Here is a 22,040-nt window from a genome sequence, read left to right as displayed (position 1 = left end):
CTCAATTAGAGATCGGACCTTGCCACTGGATTTTACAATCTAACAATGTCTAGAGAGAGTTCCTGAAGTTAGGGTGTGCTTGACCAGTGCAAAGAATGCATAAGACCCACAAGCTTCTATGCAGGCCAACACTTCCAGAATCTCCTTGGTATTTGATATTTTATAAACTTTTTCTCATTGTTAAGTTTCTTCAAATATGGTTTCTTCAGATTTTACTTTTCTCATGTAAATGTGTCACCTCAGGCAATAAGACATGTTCCTAAGGTCAAGCATGATTCCACTTCCTCCCTGGTATATTGCTAGAATTTTAATTTCATAGCGTAATGATTCAAAGAGATCAAATAATGTTCACAGATACCTAGGATATCAACGCTGTTCAAATCAATATGGAAGGTGACCAGTTGGCTGGATTTATTTGCTTCAACGCCTTGAATCAGTTCTTCTTTTACATTTTCATCTGACACCCACTGGGCAAAGAAAAGTTCAAATGTGACTATAATGCTGCCATTTCTGCAAAGCAAAAGATGATATAAGAGGAAAAAGTCAGCCATCTTCAACTGATTTGTGTTCAATTCATGTTAAATGTCTTTGAAATTCTCTGTAGTTATCATCTTGCTAATTCTCATTATACGTGTGTAAGATAGGCTACTTCAAATATTATCTTTATTTCATGAGTGAAAGAAAAACTGGTTGAAAGACTAAATGTTTTTTTGGGAAGAGAAACTCCAAAGTAGATGAAAAATTGAAATCTGAGTTTTCTGAGTTCCACGTTCGAGCACTCATCCCCAGGCCAGGATGTTCCTGAAACCCTTGTGTTAAAATCACGTGGTCTCTTGGCACTTACTCTGATTTTACTGTTTGGAGAAAAGAAGGGTATGGATTTGTAGTTTTTCATGGATAATTTCTAAGTTGGGGGAAATCTAAAGTAGTTTCACTGGTTTCAAAGAAAATTTTTCTACATAGTTTTAAAAGGCCTGATAGCAAGCTTATGGCAACTAATCTATATCTGCCTCTTCTTCTCTATTTTGCTTATTATAAAATATCAAACTATGCCCTGATTTCAAGGGATAGAAAGAAAACAAGGATATCTGGGTCTATTAGGGACTCACAAGAAATTCAATCTCAGTTCCATGAGTTGGGATGGTCTAGCCTACATGATTTCCAAACATAGCATTAGAGTTCAGCCATATAGCCCTAATCATCTTCCCCCTTTATTTTATCCCCTGCTCTGTACTATGCACTTTAAAAGGTAACTTTTTTCAGTGTAAAGAAAGAGAAAAAAGAATAAAGTTTTGGTGAATAGGGATTCTTGAGAGATTTTTGCACTCCTGCTTACATTTCTATTTGCCATATACTGTCATTTTAGAGTATGACCACTTAGGATACAAACTATAGCTCTGATATTTATTCTATACCCCTCAGTAAACTCTGGGCACTCAGTGTATACTTGGTTCCTTAAGAGATAGACTAGGGAAAACTAAATTTTGCATGATATGTTTACTGGTTTCGAATCATGGGAGTTATGTATTCTGTGATATATGTAAGTTTATGAGCTTCATGAAGGATTTTCTCAAGTCCAGTAGAGTTCTTTATTTATCTGTCCATCTATCTATCCTAATAGAGCCTACAATAAATGTTATTTTTTCTTCCCTGACTGGATATAGAACCAGAATATTCCTGAAAGATCACAGTAGATCAGCATCTCCACTAGGGGGAGCATATTCCTTCTTTGTGTCCATGGCACTATTCAGTTTCACAGTGATTCATTTCCAGGTAGCTGGTCTTTCATTTTTAAAATGAACAAGATATAATATTTTTATAATTCACATGTATTAAATAAATTATTTAAAATGTTAGAAGGTATAACTTTCTAATCATTTGCTTAAAATATAGTAACCAAATCTTGTAAATGAGAAGGTTCCCTAGTAACTGTTCAGTTCAGGGTTTCCCAAACTTACCCATACATGAAATCACTGTTGTCCTTGGTAAATGATACATTTTGTCACAGACACTACCTTCATCTACTCTTCCACACATGTCCTGGATGGCTAACCCCTAATTTTACTGGAGAATAAGCCTCCATTTTCTTAGGAAAGGTGACATCTTCTTTAACCATTCTTTATACCAAACATGGTTTTATTCACGGGTGTATGACCTGGCCCTGGTCAACAGAATCTGAAGGGAAGACTTACGGAAACTTCTGGAAAACTTTTTTATATTTAATGAAAGAACAGCTCATAGTAGATTACTACCCTTCATTGTTGAACATTATTAGGTCTACATAATTTGCTGAAACTGCCACATCTACGTTGAGACCATGAGTCAGGCCATGGTTGATAAGCCAAAGATAGTGTAGTAGAAGAAGGAAAGTACCCAAAGCCCTGACTATGTCATTGTCATTGTTATTGTACTACTGAATTAACCTCCTTTAAAACCTCTAGATTTCTTGTGATGTCAGATAAACACTTTTTTCTTTTTGAGACGGAGTCCCTCTGTGGCCAGGATGGAGTGCAGTGGCACGATCTCGGTTCACTACAACCTCTGCCTCCCCGGTTCCCACCATTCTACTGCCTCAGCCTCCCAAGTAGCTGGGACTACAGGCGCCCACCACCTTGCCCAGCTAATTTTTTTGTATTTTTAATAGAGATGGGGTTTCACCATTTTGGCCAGGATGGTCTCGATCTCCTGACCTTGTGATCTGCCTGCCTTGGCCTCCCAAAGTGCTGGGATTACAGGCGTGAGCCACCATGCCTGGCCAATAAACACTTATTTTTAAGGCACTTTTAGTCATGCATTCTGTTAATGGAAAATTTGAAAATTCTAACAAGCATACAACTGTCAGCCCCTATTCCATATTTATGTGAACAGAAGGTAATTACTCTATTTTTGAACCTGATATTGGCCAATATTTTCATTCTAGCAATGAGGACACTGACGCTTAGAGTAATGTAGGTAACTTTGCCTAGGGTTATACAGCTTATCAGTGTCAGAGATAGAAAAGAAACCTAGAGAATCTGTTTCTGTAATGTGTTTTTATATATTTCCCATCCCCAGATACTCAACAACACTTTTATCCACTCTATTCTGAACTATTTGTCAGCAGGAAAGAGGCTACAGCACATTTACCCTAAAGGCATGTCCAGGTATTTTATTCTGTTGCATAGTTAGCAGAACTTTATATACAAATAGATGAAAAAAATAGCTGATGGGATATTTTTGGGGAGAAGGGAAAGATATCTATTCTTAAAATACTTTGAAAAGATAGAGTATTGCCTTTTTTCCTCCTCCTCTTCTTCCTTCTTCTTTTCCTCCTACTCCTTTTTCTTTTTTACATTATGTCTTCCTAATCAACCTCACTTTCCAAGATAGTCAAATGGACAGGATTGAATTGGTTAAAATGAAGTGAGAGTGAACAATATTAATTATTCTCTCTCTCTCCAATCCCCTATCTTCATTTTATCTTTGGCTGCAGACTAGAAAACTTAAATTCTGATTAAATCTGTTTTATTTCTATGTAATTTCACAGGTTTAATTTAACTGAAACGCTTTCATTTTATGTGAGTTATGGAGTAAAAGAGGTAAGGTATTTTGGGCAAAGAAAATACAAATCTGGAATTTTGCTTCACTGAGTTGAAAGTAACTGGATTAGTTCATCCTCAGGCATAAAACATTTTTCTTTGAAAGGTGTGTTCTCTTAGTTGTGAATTATGCATTACATTTAAGAATTTATACTTTGCAAGGATAGGAGTTGCATATCCTATATCCACATAAAGTTGTAGCCTTTAAAGTTTATTTTCTTATTTAGTGGAAATGTTGAGAGAGATAGAGGAGAAATTTAAAAAGTCATAATAATCATTTGTGATTCACCTCATAAGAAAGTTGAAGCTGTTTAGTTGTTTAGTAATGAGTGAGAATTCTTCCTTTAGGTTAAAAAAAAGACTGTTTTCATTTCAAAGTACTAGTACTAGTAAAATAACAGTCTTTCGCTAAGGCAGATAAATCCTACTATTGTACAGAAAGCTTGAGTGTAATAGAGCAAAATAGTACTTATCTCATATTTTCCTTAATGATACTGGTAACCTTTAGGGTTGCTGAGTAAACAGAAGTCTTTCCTTTCCTAACTTTGTGGCTTATCTGTGCTCAAAGGGCAAAAGAAACTGCATGTTGCCACAAAGGATAAACAGCTATTTATTAGAAGAATCAAATGCTAAATGTTCTGAGTGAAAGCACTTTCCACAAAGCAGAATGATTGAAAGTATTCCCCAAATAGACCAAACCATTTGCTTACCCTAAAGAGTAGCTACACACACACACACACACACACACACACACACACAGCACAATCATACAAGTTAGTAAGTGGCAGAGGTTGCTATTAAATATTGTGAAAGTAAGAGAAAATAGCTCAATGACTAACTCTAGTATTCTGAGTGCTAGAATTTGATCATATACACACACACGGTATGAGTTTAATTAAAATCTATAGCAAAAATGTAAATAGGTATTTTAAAAGATTTATATATATACAGTTGATGTGGGTGTTGTTAGGTGAGACCTAGGTTATTTCTGTTTTCTGATTTTATCAATTGGATTTTTAAATTAAAATAATTTATAAAGTGAATAATGAGTCTGCTACTTTTTCCTATGAGTGGAATACATCTATTTGTAGGTGATTATTTAAGGTCAAGTAATCTTGAATGTTTCATCATTACTCTCTCTCCTGCTCCTCAATTCCTTTTTCTATCCTCTTCTAGGTCTCCCAAAATAACAACATGTAATTTATCTAACAGACATTTTCATGAAATTCCTTTGCATTGCACTTTTCAAAAACTCACTTCTGATTTAATAGCAGCTCAGCTACCACCAGAGGGAAGTATCTCTACACTGATGAAGTACATTGTTTGACAGTCATTATAAAATATTTGTCAAGGTTTGGGCACGGTACTGGCCTCCTAGGTAGGTATAAAGGTGGGGAAAGAAACAATCCCTAAGCTCAAATAATTTACAGTTTCAAATGTGGTGATTTTGTCACCTAGAGAAATAAAAGACGACTTACTAAATATCAAAGAAAAAGTTGGGATTTTGGTAGCCCACCAGGCCTGTATATAAAAGTCTATATTCATCAAAATTTCCCAACCTAATGTAAGTGAAGTTATACAGCATGTTGTAGACATGTAAACATAAAGGGTTCAATTAGCAAAACTATTCTGATAAACTCTGCAATGGACACTGTGCTTTCTGTATGGATTTCACTAGGCAGAGCCCAATTCAAGAAAGGCAGACACCTAGAATACCTCTCCTTAAAGGAGGTTAAAGCCTTTTGGAAATAAATCTGAATTGATGCTTTACTGCAGCTCTGCAAACTCAGTCCTCCACAAAACCAGAAATGAGGAATTTGTTTCATTCACCTCCAAGTAGACAAATAGCTTAAAGTGAACCAACCAAAAATAAAACTTGCCTGTTTAGTGTAACACTCACCAGATAAAGACCAAGTACACATTTTTATTAGCATTTTCAAAAAGTTAAAATAATTAACCTTTCCTGCATGTCTGTGTTTCTCCTTTTAGTTCTGATATTGGACCAATGAAAGAGGCTATAAGAGATTATCCACTCTGGAAACAGAGGGAAGGGACTATGTACTGTAGGTAGGAATGAAGACAGCAGATGGGCGTAGGGGCAGCTACTGGGATTAACATGTCAGAAATATGCAATGGAGTAAAGAATGTTATAGATAGATAAGCAAAGAAAGAAAAGAAAGAAAGAAAGAAAGAAAGAAAGAAAGAAAGAAAGAAAGAAAGAAAGAAAGAAAAAAAGAAAGAAAAAAAGAAAGAAAAAAAGAAAGTAAGAGAGAGGGGGGAGGGAGGCAGGGAGGGAAGGAGGAAGGAAGGAAGAAAGGAAAGACGGAAGGAAGAAATGGAAGGAAGGAAGGGAGGGAGATTAAACTTTTTTGCATAAAAAGATACAGCTTTCAATGTGTCTTTATTTGATAAGACTAAAAATTCACTTCTGATTTAATAGTAGCGCAGCTACCGCCAGGGGAAACTATTTCTATGAAACAGTTTCACAGAAACGACTTCACTGATGAAGTACATTATTTGAGACTCATTATAAAATATTTATCAAGGTTTGGGCACGGTACTGGCCCCCTTGGTAGCTTTAAAGGAGGGGAAAGAAACAATTCCTAAACTCAAGTAATTTACACTTTTAAATATAGTGACTTTTCTATCTAGAGAAATAAAAGATTATTTCCTAAATATCAAAGAAAAATCCTGAGATTTTCATAGCCTACCAGGACTATATATAAAAGTCTATATTCACCAAGTTTTGTTCCAACAGGAGATGGGAAGGCCCTGAGGTTTCTTCTCACCATTAAATAACCTTCATTTGACCTTCTGCCATTGTTTTTCTAGCATAATCTCTTTTACCTTTGATTTGACTTTCCTTCTTCTTTTTGGTCACTAAAACTAAGGATTCTGTTCCTGATGTCAGAACTTTTGTGATGATCATATGCCAATTATTTTGTCCTTAGGATCTTCAATTCAATTGTACCTTATCTGAGATGTGAGACTAACCTTTCTATAAAGTCAGGCTCACTGTGTTTCTCCAATGTCCTGCCAGTCCCCTATGGCACGAGTTCATTGTCACACTCATAGGTTTATATTTAGCACATTCATGATGTCTCAGCATCTTATTAGTGGCCATCAATGCCAACTCTATGATATCCTCAACATGCTACATTATTATCTGAAATGGCTTTCCTTGACTTCTCCACTCAAGTAGTCCCTATCTATGCTTTTCAGACACTGTCCCACATTTTTCACAAAATTTCCATGACCCACCCTTTCAAGTCAAGGGATTCTTTCACACAGTAACATGCCTGTGCTTTTGGAGAACTATTTAAGAATTCTCAAGTTAGTTTATTTCTTGTAATAAAGAGTTAAAGCCATGATAACTGTATAATTATTTTTATAGCCATAGGATGACGATTAAATGAAAAGATGCTAATCTCTAACATAATATTCATAGGATGAAGATTAAATGAAAAGATGCTAACCTCTAACATAATATTGATTATGTTAATAACAGCTGTTAAATAATTTTTCATTCATTTGCTAGGACTTTATATAATACATATGCTGTGGTGGGCATTAGTTAGGTTCTGAAAATACAGGTATCAAAGACAAATTCTCCGCCCTAAGAGAGCTCCTAGTCTAGTAAGGAGATAGACAAATCAGCAATTATGTGATAGTGTGAGAATTGTACTTTAAATGTACATACATGGTGCTAAATGAGCAGAGGGAAGAAGCACCCAACCTGGACTAGAGTGTTCAGGTAAGTGTCCCTGGAAAGGTGACATGGACTAGTTCTTAATGGGTTGTAAGGATGGAACATAAGAATGGAGGCAAAAATAAGGAGAAAAATGAGAGTGCCAGTGTATTAATCAATTTGCACACTGCTATAAAGAAATACCTGAAACTGGGTAGTTTGTAAAAGAAAGAGGTTTAATTGACTTACAGTTCCACATGGCTGGGGAGGCCTCAGAAACTTACAATCAGGGTAGAAGGCTAAGGGGAAGCAAGGATCTTCTTCACATGGTAGAAGAGAAGAGAGTGTGAAGGGGGAAGAAGTCCTTATGAAACCATCAGATCTCACAAGAACACACTCACTGTCATGAGAACAGCATGTGGGAAACTGACTTCATGATCCAATCACCTCACACCAGGTCCCTCTCTCAACATGTGGGGATTACAATTGGAGATGAGATTTGAGTGGGGACACAGAGCCAAACCATATCATTCTGCTTCAGGCCCCTCCCAAATCTCATCTCCTCACATTTCAGAACACAATCATGCCTTCCCAACAGTCCCTCAAAGTTTTAACTCATTTCAGCATTAACTAAAAAGTCCAATGCCCAAAGTCTCATCTGAGACAAGACACGGCCCTTTTGCCTATGAGTATGTAAAATCAAAAACAAATTGGTTACTTCCAAGATACAAAGGTGTTACAAGCACTGGATAAATGCTACCATTCCAAATGGAAAAAAAATTGGACACAACAAAGGGGCTACAGGCCCCATTCAAATCCGAAATCCAGCAGGGCAGTCATTAAATCTTAAAGCTCCAAAATAATCTCCTTTGATTCCATGTCTCACATCCAGGGCATGCTAATGCAAGGGTTGGGCTCCAATGGTCTTGGGCAGCTCCACCCCAGGGGCTTTGAAGCATACAGCTCCCCAACTCCCACAGGCTGCTTTCACAGCTGGCACTGAGTGTCTTCAGTTTTTCCAAGCACACAGTGCAGCTGTCAGTAGATCTACCATTCTGTGGTCTGGACGATGGTGGTTGTCTTCTCCAGAGTCAGCCCAGTGGGGACTCTGTGTGGGGGCTCTAGTCACACATTTTCCTTCTGCACTGCTCTAGCAGAAGTTCTCCAGGAGGGTTCTGCCCCTGCAGCAGACTTCTGCCTAGATATCCAGATGTTTCCATACATCCTCTGAAACCTAGGTGGGGGTTCCCAAACTTCAATTCTTGACTGCTGTGTACTTGCTGGCCCACGTGGAAGTCACAAAGGTGTGGAGCTTGCACCCTCTTAAGCAATGGTCTGTGCTGTACATTGGCCCCTTTTAGCCATGGCTGGAGCTGGAGTGGCTGGGACGCAGTGCACCAAGCCCCAAGTCTGTACACAGTAGTGGGGTCCTGGGCCCGACCCACAAACCATTTTTTCCTCCTAGGCCTCCAGGCCTGTGATGGGAGGTCCTGCTATGAAGAACTCTGACATGCCATGGAGACATGTTCCCCATTGTCTTGGTGAATAACATTTGACTCCACATTACTTATGAAAATTTATGCAGCTGGCTTCAATTTCTCCCCAGGAAATGGGTTTTTCTTTCTGTCACATAGTTAGCCTGCAAATTTTCCAAACTTTTATACTCTGTCACCTCTTGAAAGCTTTGTTGTTTAGAAATTTCTCCTGCCAGATACCCTAAATCATCTCTCTCAGGTTCAAAATTCCACAGATATCTAAAGCAGGGGCAAAATGCTGCCAATCTGTTTGTTGAAGGATAGTAAGAACAGCTTTTGGTCCATTTCCCAATAAATTCCTGATCTCCATCTGAGATCACCTCAACCTGGACTTCATCATCCATATCACTCTTAGCAGTTTGGTCAAATTCATTTAACATATCTCTGGGAAGACTCCTTCCTGTCTTCTTCTGAGTTCTCCAAACTATTCCAACCTCTGCCTGTTACCCAGTTCCAATGTCACTTCCACATTTTCGGTTATCTTTATAGCAGTGCCCCATTCCTGGTACCAGTTAGCCTTTTTTCACACTGCTATAAAGATACTACTCAAAACTGGGTAATTTATAAAGGAAAGAAATTTAATTGACTCCCAGTTCTGCATGACTGGGGAGGCTTCAGAAAACTTAAAATCATGGCAGAAGGTGGAGAAGCAGCAAGTACTTTCTTCACAAGGTGGCAGGAAAGAGAGAGAGTGGGGGAAACTGCCACTTATAAAACCATCAGATCTCATGAGAACTCATCCACTATCATGAGAACAGCATGGGAGAAACTGCCCCCATTCCAATCACCTCCCACCAGGTCCTTCCTCCCTCAACACAAGGGGGTTACAACTTGAGATGAGATTTGAGTGGGGACACAGAGCCTTACCAGCCAGTAATGAAAACATAGATAAAAGAGAGAAACAGGATAGTTTTGAGGATGTACAGATGATGTGGCAGGACTGAAGCAGAAGGCTGTGTCGAGTAGGGGAGGAGAAACAGAAGGCCAGAGTGTGTTTTGATGACAGAGCTGTGCAGTACACCTGCATTTAGGATGATAGAACTAGAAAAGGTCTTTAGGTATTTAAAAGACTGAGATATGAAGATGGAGAGACATTTATTCTCTAAAAATCTAGTAACTACAAGCAGGATCAACGGGTGAAAATAAAAGAAAGAAACAACTTTGTGACAATAACAAAGCATGTTCTACTACCTACAGTTATAAAGCAATAAACAAAATATAGTAATAATCATGATTATTCAATAGGCTGTTTGTAGGATGTCCACAGCAATATTGAAAAAACATGACTAATTTTTGTTAGTTACAGTAAATGAGAAAATTAAATTTAAGTAGTAGGAATCTCTTTCTTTTGTTGGACTAGAATGAATTTCCTTTAGTCTGTGAGCATTCCAGCCCAAAGCAGTCAAGCAAAGGCTGGACTATATCAGAAAAGAAAAAAATTTTTCTTGCACTATCACACAAACTGTATATACAACCTGTCATGTAATGCCTAATAACGTTAGTAAAAATCTCTTGACTCTGTCGTATTTCCCCAACAATATTTTAAATTCCTCATAGCAGAGATTTGATACCTTCATCATCACAGGTTACTCATGCCTAATTTATTATTAATGACTGTTCTATATTAGTCACTTAACCCAGAGGTGCCCTTTGTAAGTAGGCAATTAAAAACCAAATAGCCTATCAAAACACAGAGAGAGAAAACCAGTTCCAAATATACCAATACAAATTAGAATGTCTTAATGATGGTGGTTGAGTGAGCTCTTTAATAAAAGCCTTACTCTTAATATCTGTATTCTCAGAACCTAGCTAAATGTCTGTTTGTAAGTAAGCCCTACATGTGTGTTAAATAAATAAGCAAGCAAATGAATGGATGACTACCCGAATATTTATTTAACTCTGTGTTGACAGGATAAAAATATTGGCTTCAGTTTTCCAGTATCTCTTTAATATATGTTTTGCCTATTTTTTAAAGTACTCTTTTTAGTGATTCTACTCTCCCCTTGTGCAAAGCACAGAGCAATATTTTATATTTTTTGTCTTTATCTTTATTCCACTATAAGAGGATTTTAACTTAGCAATTCATGTTGTATTTCAAAGGATGCTATATCTCTCATAGAATTTTAGGGATATTAACCCTGAATAAAGATTATTTTTGGAAGATAAGGAAAATTCTGCTTTCTGAAGATTACAGAAAGTACAAGGTAACTTAGTTTCTATCACATCACATTTGAAGGACTGATTTTAAAAGTCTCCAATGAAACAAACCACAACAATGTGTCATTTTTCTGGAGGAGGTAAAGAAAAAGTAAATAATGATCATTTTCATTCTAACCAAACAGGTGTTTAAACCTTCATGTATAGCATTCTCTCTCTCTCTCTCTCTCTCTCTCTCTCTCTCCCCCCCCCTCTCTCTCTCTCTCTCTCTCTCTCTCTCTCCCCCTCTGTCTCTCTTTCTCGCTCTCTCTGTCTCTCTCTCTCTCTCACACACACACACAAACACTTACTTATGATATTTTTGATGCATCTATGAACCGTATAAACTGTACAGAGATACTGTAGACTCTCTACCTCATTTCCAACTTGCCTCCAGTTTTTGCTAAACAACAAGGTCATTATGGAAAAAATAACACATGGCTACTAAATTCTAACAGGGATTACAATCTAAATGATAGATAAGTCCCTTATAGACTTCTGGATAGACCAGTACACCTTTAAATCCAGTGACGACTTCTTATAAAGGTTATTTCTCCATTCGTTTAACTCATTCCAGTCGATTTTCTGAGTATTTTTCTACACGCTAGTATTTTTCAACTAGCATTGTTAATTCATAGAAGAATAACACATGCATCACCATTAAAAAGGAAAAAAAATAAGAGAATAAAAAGATCGTAAACTTAGGTACTGTTAACCCTAGTCTGAGTATAGATTCTCCCATCAATTTTCCCATAAAGTTAGCGAGCACTTTAACCTACCCAAGGTTAAAAATCAGAGTGGAGAACAAGGAAAACTAAAGGTGCAAGCATAGGGCTTGCGTGGACAAAGGTCTACGGCAATTTGGCAAATGAACACAATAAGGCACCCGGAGGGACAGTGGTCACTGAGAAACATACACCAAATACTGCTTGAACAGTTCCTGAATATGTGACTCTTTAATCTTAACTTTCACTGCTTCACTCTCTGTCTTGAGTGCTTTTTAAATATAAAAATTAGTAGTAGAGGATAGCATGAATGTTTTAGACAGAAAGTAAATGGCAGCATGACATTGGAAAAATAACCTAGCCTCTCTGAACCATACATTAATAATTCATGACAGGCTGACAATCTGAAACTCCACAAACCCCTAGTGAGGAATGCATTAGGTGACATACACTAGTACATGGTAGTAATGGTACACAGAAGAACAAATTGACAAGTTTGTGGTGATATTCTGATTAGTACTGAGAATGTAGTTTGCTAAGTGAATTGCCATACCAGGAACACCATCAGTCCATATATACTTGCCATTTTTCTTTTTTTTTTTGAGACGGAGTCTCGCTCTGTCGCCCAGGCTGGAGTGCAGCGGCCGGATCTCCGCTTACTGCAAGCTCCGCCTCCCGGGTTCCCGCCATTCTCCTGCCTCAGCCTCCCGAGTAGCTGGGACTACAGGCGCCGCCACCTCGCCCGGCTAGTTTTTTGTATTTTTTAGTAGAGACGGGGTTTCACCATGTTAGCCAGGATGGTCTCGATCTCCTGACCTCGTGATCCGCCCGTCTCGGCCTCCCAAAATGCTGGGATTACAGGCGTGAGCCACCGTGCCCGGCCTTTGCCATTTTTCTTTATAAAAATAGCGCTAAAGTATCTTAACCTTTTCAAAAATAATGTAATTTTTAGGGAGCAAAATGTAAAATATCTGAATTTTTTTAGTGTTGTTATGATGCCTTATGATTTATCTAATTGAAGACATAAACCTTAAATATCAATGGACAATGTAGACAAGAAAATTGTAATAATTTCTATTAGACTGTCAGCTGCATAAAAGCACAAAAAATATGTACTTTTAAGGGCCTGGCATATAATAAATAATACATGAATAAAAGTAAAATTAATTAATATTCAGCTTTTATAGGCAGCAGTGTCTTGAAAAGCTATAGGGAGGTTGTTGTCGTCTGCTATGGAGATTCTCTACTGTGCTTTCATTTCAAATTGTGGGCTTACAGCTTTCAGCTACCTTCAATTGCAGTGCACCAGCTGCCTAAAAATTAAGACTTATTGACTTTCATGGTAAAGGAGTATGGAAGATGGCCAGCTGTTACTAAGGACTATTGCCATCAGTCTAGTTTACTTAGATGTTTGACTGGCATAAGTCATGCTTCTCCATGCTCATCTTGGCTTTCATCGTTTGTTCTCCTTCCTGTTCCAGGTTTACTGTCATCCTTCCTATTTCTGTAGAAAAAGAGAAGTTTCCTGTTCCATTGCACCTTGAGTCCACCCATCTATGGTGAAAAGCAAACCCCGTCTCCCTAGAAGTTGTTACATTCTTTGGGTTCTGCTACTCCAACATTCTCATTTGGAAGGAGAGCATGTGCTGAATCAGTACAACAAAACCCCATTCAAATACATTCCCCAGCACCTACTAGCTGTGTGACTTAAGGCAAGTTAGTTTTTTTCCAAGCCTCGGTGTCATATTTATTTAAGTCGGAATAATTGCTTCTTCCTCACACTCATTTGGTGAGGAATGAACAAGAAAATACATTTTACGGCCGGGCGCTGCGGCTCACACCTGTAATTCCAGCGCTTTGGGAGGCCAAGGCGGGTGGATCACGAGGTCAGGAGATCGAGACCATCCTGGCTAACACGGTGAAACCCCGTCTGTACTAAAAAAAACTAGCCGGGCGTGGTGGCGGCGCCTGTGGTCCCAGCTACTCGGGAGGCTGAAGCAGGAGAATGGTGGGAACCCGGGAGGCGGAGCTTGCAGTGAGCCGAGATCGCGACACTGCACTCCAGCCTGGGGGGCAGAGCGAGACTCCGTCTCAAAGAAAAAAAAAAATTACTTAAGTCACCAAAGGCTTGGCCTGAAATAGAGACTCAACCAGTTTCCTTTTTGCCAGCTTGTCATAGGATCTGCGTTTTCCCCAAGGTTCTGTAATATTGTCTTTCTTTCTGTGCTTTTTAAATGTGAATTATTGTGAAGACTTTGCTCCCTTCCCTTCTTCAGATACCCCTGTTCTTGATCAGTCTTTAACTTTTTTTTTTTCTTGGAATTCTCTCCCTTTGTCTTTTTCATTTTTAACTTGATTTTATAAATTTACATTTTTCTTTCTTTTATAATTTTTTTTAACTCTCCTGTTGGCTTGTATCTCTACTCCAGAAGCCCACTGGTAGTTTGTAGCTTAGAAAACTTTAGGTTCAGAGAGATGTTGGCAAGATTGTCAAACTCTCCTTCATGATACAATAGCAACAACACCACACAGATCAATTTTCTTTGTGAGAAATACAAAAGGTAATTGTTGAGAAAATAGATCTTACAATAGAAATAAGAAAATAGTTCTTACAAAAATTTCCATATATTACAGATTCAAACATTCATAGTGTGGAATTACATCATTACATTATTAATGTAAGATTCATTAGTTTATTGAGCACCTACTTTACTTTAAGCAATGTTACACCCTCTGGGTACAACAGTGAACAAGTATCTTCTCTCTTTGTATTTATAGTATAAATGAAGCAGCGTGATACAATAGTATTTTATTAAATGACGAGCAAGCTTTTTCCAAATGTTTGTAGCAAATCAAACACTGTATCTGCATCTGCATACATTTAACCTCAGCCCTCTCCATGTGTCTCTGCAAGATGTTACTGTCAGGAGAAACATATTAACATAGGATCAATTTTCAAAAGTTATTATTATTTGCTACTAAAATGAAAGTTTATGCTGTGCCACTTTGCTTCATCCTCAAAAAATGTTGAAAAATTTAAATATTCCTCTTTTCCTATGTATAGTGATGCTATTTTACAAATATTAGAAAAATATCCCTAATTTTCTGTCAGTAGAAAATTTTTGAGCTGTACTCACTCAAATTGTAAAACTCTTGAGTTCTTATATTCATTCTTCAGATTGCTTGATAGAAAGATCTCATCTATCTAGAAAAATGTAAAAGGTTGAATGAGTATACTAAATTTAAGATTTTAACTTTTGTTGAAAAATTTATGCAAAGCAATCTTTATGTTCTGCTTAGATTGGGGGAATTTTCTCCATAGTAACGGGGCTCAGACATTTAAGTATTTTGGGTATATTACATTTATTCTCTAGTTGTTTCGCAGTGAGAAAATGGTGTTTTTGGCAAGTAGTTAGTTAAACTATGTTATAAAATTTTAAACCAGATGAAGAGAGACAGTCTCCTACCATTTGCTGAAGGTCAAAAGCAAGAACTTTGAAATCCACTGAGAGTTTGTCTTGCAAGTTAGGATTATATGTAACTCCGGATGTTATTTTAAATGTCCCTCTGACTTCATGACTTTGTCCAAGTGCTGCACCTAGATAAATTAATAAGGAAAAAAACACCAAGATTTTGGATTATGAGTAGGAAAAATATGCACATTCTGTTAAGACACAGAAGTAAAGCTCTTGCTTGATGTGTTAGCTCTGTAGTTCTTGCTTTTTCTTTGTAGTCTCATGTTTCAAAATCAGCTGCTTTCTGTCCCCAGCCGTCTGATTGTTTTAAAAGATTGGAAACTAAAGTTTTTTCCATTCTTTCAATATTTTTGTTCTTTTCTTTGAAGTCTAACCCACACTCCAAGCTTCCAAGTTTTCATTATTATTGTTATGGAGATTCCTGTTGGAAGATACACGGACTGATGAACTCCCACCAATTATGGGAAGTGACTCAGGGAAACATGGTGAGAAGTGAACCATTAAAAGTTTTGTAGTTGCTTTCAGATACTTCTTGAACACCTAGCATCCAGGGACACCACTGGGTTTTGACATATGAATTGCTGTGAAGATTTCAGTGTTTTGGTTACTTTGAAACATGACTTTGAAGCTACTTCTTTCATTCTAATAATTATAAAAATGTCTTGCATGACCTTGTGCCATTAGCTGGTGACTGTCCTTGTTGAAGACGTTATTTAGAATGTGTAGAAAATAGATAACCTCACTAGGAAAAAAAATGTAAAAAAGAAGGTTAACAAATTAAATATAAGCATGGATAATAAAATGTGTCATTAAGTCCTGCATAATTCCTTTATCAGCATATTTTCATGGACACTGATTTATGTTTAAAATGAATTGCTTCAACTGAAACTCACACAGTGATGAACTCATTAGTAAATATAATAATAATGACATGTAATTCTCACAATAATTTGGTGTGACAAGACATTATTTCTTCTTTTCTGGGATAGGGTAATTGGTGTTTAGAATGATTAAGAAAATTTCTCAAGGTAGTAAATGTCTGAAGCAACAGATCTGGAATTTGGTCATCGAAATGATTGACTCCACAACCCAAGATCTCTATATAATGCATTCACACCAAACTATCCCATTAAGAGGATAATTAGAAATAGTAATTCAAGCAGTATGTGTGCATATAGTCTAAATAACGTTAACTGCATAATTGATGTAACATATTATTTATACTATTTCATTTGTATTTTAAAGACTCTAAATTAGATTGAAGTTTGCATGTTTAAATGCAGAATACAAGGAAGGACCGAGGAACTATAACCGATTAAAGGAGACTAAGGAAGCGTAATAACTAAATCTTACATAGGAATCTGCACTGGATCTTAACCTGGTAAAGGGTATTAGTGGAAAAACTGGTGAAATTTGAATAAAGTATGTGGTTCAGTTAACAATATTGTAGAAATGTTAATTTCTTGACTGTGGTAATTGTACTGTGGATAAACAAAATATTAACATCCAAGGCAGCTGGGTTATATGAAAATTCTGTGCAATTTTTTCAACTTTTAAAAGTCTAAAGTGATGTTAAAAAAAGTATAAAAAATGTTAAAAGTAGTATGTGCTTTGAAAGCCCTAAAGACATCTGGAAAAAGTCTCCTGAAACTGATAAATGACTTCAGCAAAGCGTCAGGATACAGAATAAATGTACAATGTCAGTTGTATTTCTAAACACCAATTACATTCAAGCTGAGAACCAAATCAAGAATTTAATCCCATTTTCAATAGTCATACAAAAGATAAAATACTTACGAATATCTCTCACCAAGGGTGTAAAAGAGACCTGCAAGGAGAACTACGAAACACTGCTATAAAAATCAGATAACACAAACAAATGGAAATACTTCCATGCCAATGGACTGGAAGAATCAATGTTGTTAAAATGGCCATACTGCCCAAAGCAACCTACAGATTCAATGCTATTCCTATTAAACTATCAAACTCATTTTTCGTAGAATCATAACAAATGATTCTAAAATTCATATGGAACTATGAAAGAGCCAGAATAGTCAAAGCAATCCTAGGCAAAAAACACAAAGTCAGAGGCATCACATTACACAACTTCATGCTATACGATAAGGCTATAGTAACTAAAACAGCATGGCAGTGGTACAAATACAGACACATAGTCCGCATCACATTACACAACTTCATGCTATACGATAAGGCTATAGTAACTAAAACAGCATGGTAGTGGTACAAATACAGACACATAGTCCAATAGAGCAGAATAGAGAACCCACAGTAAAGTGAAGCTACACACCTACAGCCATCTAATCTTTGACAAAGTTGACAAAAATAAACAATGAGGAAATAGTTAATAAACAGTGCTGGTATATCTGGCTGGCTATATGCAGAAGAATCAAACTGGACCCCTACCTTTCACCATATACAAAAATTAACTCCAGATAAATTAAAGATTTAAATTAAGACCTCAAACTCTTAACAATCCTAGAGGAAAAAAAAGTAAAACATAATTCTGGAAATTATCCTTGGCAGAGAGTTTAGGACTAAATCCTCAAAAGCAGTTGCAACAAAACCAAAAATTGGCAAGTGGGACCTAATTAAACTAAAGATCTTCTGCACAGCAAAGTAAACTATCAGGAAAGTAAATATACAACCTATGGAATGGGAGGAAATACTTGCAAACTATGCATCTGAAAAAGGTCTAATATCCAGAATCTATAAGGAACTTAAATAATTGAACAAACAAAAAACAAACCCATTAAAAAGTGGGCAAAAAACATGAACAAGCACTTCTCAAAAAAGACATATGAGTGGCCAACAGATATTTTTTAAAATACTCATCAGCACTAATCACCAGAGAAGTGTAAATCAAAACCACAATGAGATACCATGTCATACTGGTCACAATGGCTATTACCAAAGAGTTAAAAAACAACAGATGTTGGCAAGGCTTTCAGAGAAACAGGAACACTTACACACTGTTGATAGAAATGTAAAGTAGTTCAGTCACTGTGCAAAGCAGTTTGGCTATTTCTCAAACAACTTAAAACAGAAATACCATTTGACCCAGCAATCCCATTACTGGGTATATATCTGAAAGAAAATAAGTCATTCTACCCAAGAGACACATGCACTCACATGTTCATCACAGCACTGTTTACAATAGCAAAGTCATGGACTCAACCTAGGTGCCCATCAACGGTGTATTGGATAAACAAAATGTGGTACATATACATTGTGGAATAAGATGCAGCCATAAAAAAGAATGAACTCATGTCCTTTACAGCAACATGGATGCAGCTAGAGGCCATTATCCTAAGCAAATTAATGCAGGAACAGAAAAAGCAAATACCACCTGTTCTCAAGCATAAGTGGGAGCTAAACAGCAGGAAATCATGGACATAAAGATGGCAACAATAGACACTGGGGACTACCAGAAGTGGAGAGTGGGAGAGGGGAAAGGGTTGACAAACTAACTTCTGGGTACTATGCTCAGTACCTGGGTGATGGCATCGTTCATTCCCCAAACCTCAACACATGCAATATACCCAGGTAACAAATCTGCACATGTGCCCCCTGAATCTAAAATAATAGTTTAAAAAGGAAAAAATAGTAGTATGCGTTATGATCTCTGGTGTGTTGGTAAAGCATTAACTTGCCCTTTTTATATTTAGTTGTTCACTGTTAAATTGTATTATCACCTATACATATTTATTTTCTACTTCCCTTGTAAAATAACTAACCTTCATATGTTTATTGAACATCAGGGATTCCAATGGACTTTCAAATGCTTATAGATCCTTCAAGTTATTCACAGCAATTAAATAAGACCCAAACAGCAATTTTTCTAAAAGTTTAATCAATATGTATTATCTGGTAGTACTTTGTATAATTTTGTAAAATATCCACTTTTTTTTTCTTTAAAATATAGCCCTTGTGTATGTCTATAGTTTTTAAATAGACCAGGAATTATACTAAAATTATTTAATAAAACTATGGCATGTGCATTACATTCTAATTTAAACTTATTTGTTTACTAGAATAAAATAGCTAACCCAAGAATTGTGAATTTAATAGGTAAAACTAAAATCACTCACATGTGAAAGATACGGTGGCTCACGTCTATAATCCCAGCACTTTGGGAGGCCGAGGTGGGCAGATCCAAAGTTGAGAGACCGAGACCATCCTGGCCAACAAGGTGAAACCCCACCTCTACTAAAAATACAAAAATTAACTGGGTGTGATGGCATGCACCTGTAGTCCCAGCTACTAGCAAGGCTGAGGCAGGAGAATCACTTGAATCTGGGAGGCGGAGGTTGCAGTGAACCACTGCACTCCAGCCTGATGACAAAGTGAGACTCCATCTCAAAAAAAAAAAAAAAAAAAGAGAGAGAGAGAGAGAGAGAGAATTTATATGCCCATATGTATGTATATAGTTTATCATTTTAAAAATGTAAAAAATTGTCTAAGAACAAATAAACTGCTAATACGTAGATTATTGCTATGCATCCAATTTTTAAAAAATTTACCCTATAAATGAGTAAGTGGTAAGATGGACTACAAATTCTAGAGCTGGATTGTCTAGTTTGGAATCTTACTTCTGCTACCCACTAATGATGGGAACTTAAGCAAGTTACCTCTAGTCTCTGTCTCAGATTCCTCATCTGTAAAACAAGCATACCAATAACCATTCGTATGTTGTAGCTACACAATACATTTGAAGGTCTTTTAAAAGCTGTTGGTACAAAGTTAGCTCTAAATAAGAGTTATCATTTCTTATATTTTTTCTGTTTATCAAAGTTGCTACTCAGACAGTTTGTGACCTTTTTAAGTCTACATTTATATCCAACTTCTTTTATATTAGTAGAATTAAAATGGTTAGACTGAGAAGTGAAGATAGAAATAAATATTTTTGTTAAGTTTGCATGTTTATCTACTTATATATTCAACAACAGATTAATATGTTTGTGATTTAAATTATATCAAAACAAAATCAGGGGCCATGAAATCTACTTGATTATACGTAGAAGCCAAGAAAATCATTTAATATTATTTATTTTAAAAACTACTTAGTCTCATGCTTAAATTCTGGGTTAAGTTTCAAATTACATACCAGTTAATTTTCCTAATATTCTCTGAAGGGAACTACAGAGAAGTATGTGAATGCAACAAAAAAATGTTGTCATGAAGATTACTTTGAAATATTAGATTGAAAGCCCAAAATAATGCATTTAGTTAGCAATGAATAAAAGAGACTTACAGAATAACTGAAATTAAAGTGTGTACATTCAGCTGAGAGCACCTTCACGAGCCAGCTCCATGTGACTTACCTCGTTGGGATTCCTTGATTGTCAGCCAGGACACTGCAATTAATCCAGCACAGAGCACTACCAATATGGCAAAGAGAGTTGCAAACATGATTTCATAGGAGCTGAGAGAATGGTGCCTAGAAGACACGCTTCTTTTCGAACCCATTTTTGGTTTTGAAGGCTTGCTAATTTAAGAACTGAAAGAGAATATAAATAACTGTACCAAATGAAGAGTAAAATCTCTCAAATTTTTAAAGATGTGTAAAGCAACAACTACCTGTCTACATGCATACCAGTCAGTGTAAGTGAGCTATGTATGTCTCTTTGACAAAATTATGTCTCCATACATTAAGTATCATTAAAAGGGTGGTTAATCTTTAAGTAGATATAAATGGGTAAAGATGCCTAGAGCTGTAAATGTTAACTACCTGAACAGGCCATTAGCCAAGGTGAATCAAATTAAATTCATGTTGTAAACAAAAAAAGACACTTTATCATTTCGAGACTATTAAGAAAAATGTGAAATTCATGACAGACAAATTAGTCATTAGGCACATGAATTTGATATTCATAGAGAGAGTTCCTAACAGATCAACCTTCTACCCTCTGACTCAGATAATTCTTAAGACATTTCTCTTATATGTTGATATAGACCGTCTAATATATATATAAAGCCTAATATATAAAAAAGATATATATAAAGGTACAGATATATATAAAGCCTAACACATATATCCTCTCTCTGTGTACATATATGTATACATATATTCCTTATGGAAACAATCAAAAGTGTTGCAAACTTTGTTATGTCACCCATGTGAAGTTATGCAATGTAAGGCAGTATTACCTAAGGGCAAGTACACTTCAACAAGGCATTATATGGCTACTCTTTATGGCCTTGTGCAGTTATTAATGAATGGGAGTAACTGTCATAAGAGGAATAAAATATATGTTTCTATTCTAAGAAAATAGCCTGGGTGGGGAAGATATTGCTCATTTGCCCTGGACTTTATCTCTTTAAATATGCCAATTAGAAGAAGAGAACAGGTTAAGATAATCATAGGTATAGTTGTAGACGTATGCTTTATGGCAAAATTAAAGTTGTTTTCTGATAATTAAATTACAGTGTAGCATTGTGATTATTCACACCATGAATAATGATGAGTTCAGGAATTTTAAAACACAAAAATTAAAACCAAATAAAACCAAATCTATTCTGAAGTAAACCAATGTGCCTTTTATTCTGGTAAATAAAACTGGCAAGAGGTAAGAAAGTTTTAGATTGGAAAACCCTAACACAATCAAATTGTGGCATATTATAATGGGCTTAGATGAGCAGTAGCTGCTTTTCTTCTTTACCTATGAAAGAGGAGAATTGCATGTTGCACTCAGATTCAAGAATTTTTGCTGATAAAAAATAGAATTATGAGTAAACAAATGTATGTCATTGAAAATATTTATATTTTTAGCTAAGTGACTTACTACTTGTTAAATGCTCTGAAATATACATGAAATCAGAGA

The 22,040-nt window shown here is 36.3% G+C and overlaps 1 protein-coding gene across 1 annotated transcript in view; it reads right to left on the bottom strand.

The window, feature by feature from the left end:
* TMPRSS15 (transmembrane serine protease 15) overlaps window positions 1–20,835 on the bottom strand; it is a 131,688-nt gene extending 110,853 nt beyond the window's left edge. Inside the window, exons 1-4 of the mRNA XM_025380284.1 lie at window positions 20,541–20,835; window positions 15,190–15,320; window positions 14,860–14,927; window positions 359–510 (exon numbers count right to left, since the gene is read on the bottom strand). Of these exons, the coding sequence (XP_025236069.1) occupies window positions 359–510; window positions 14,860–14,927; window positions 15,190–15,320; window positions 20,541–20,685 (496 nt within the window). The 5' untranslated portion in view covers window positions 20,686–20,835. The remainder of the gene's footprint in view (window positions 1–358; window positions 511–14,859; window positions 14,928–15,189; window positions 15,321–20,540) is intronic.
* Window positions 20,836–22,040: the final 1,205 nt, after the last annotated feature.

Source organism: Theropithecus gelada, chromosome 3 (genome assembly GCF_003255815.1).
Source record: "Theropithecus gelada isolate Dixy chromosome 3, Tgel_1.0, whole genome shotgun sequence".
Classification (NCBI taxonomy): domain Eukaryota; kingdom Metazoa; phylum Chordata; class Mammalia; order Primates; family Cercopithecidae; genus Theropithecus; species Theropithecus gelada.
This window is presented reverse-complemented; position numbering and strand designations above follow the sequence as displayed.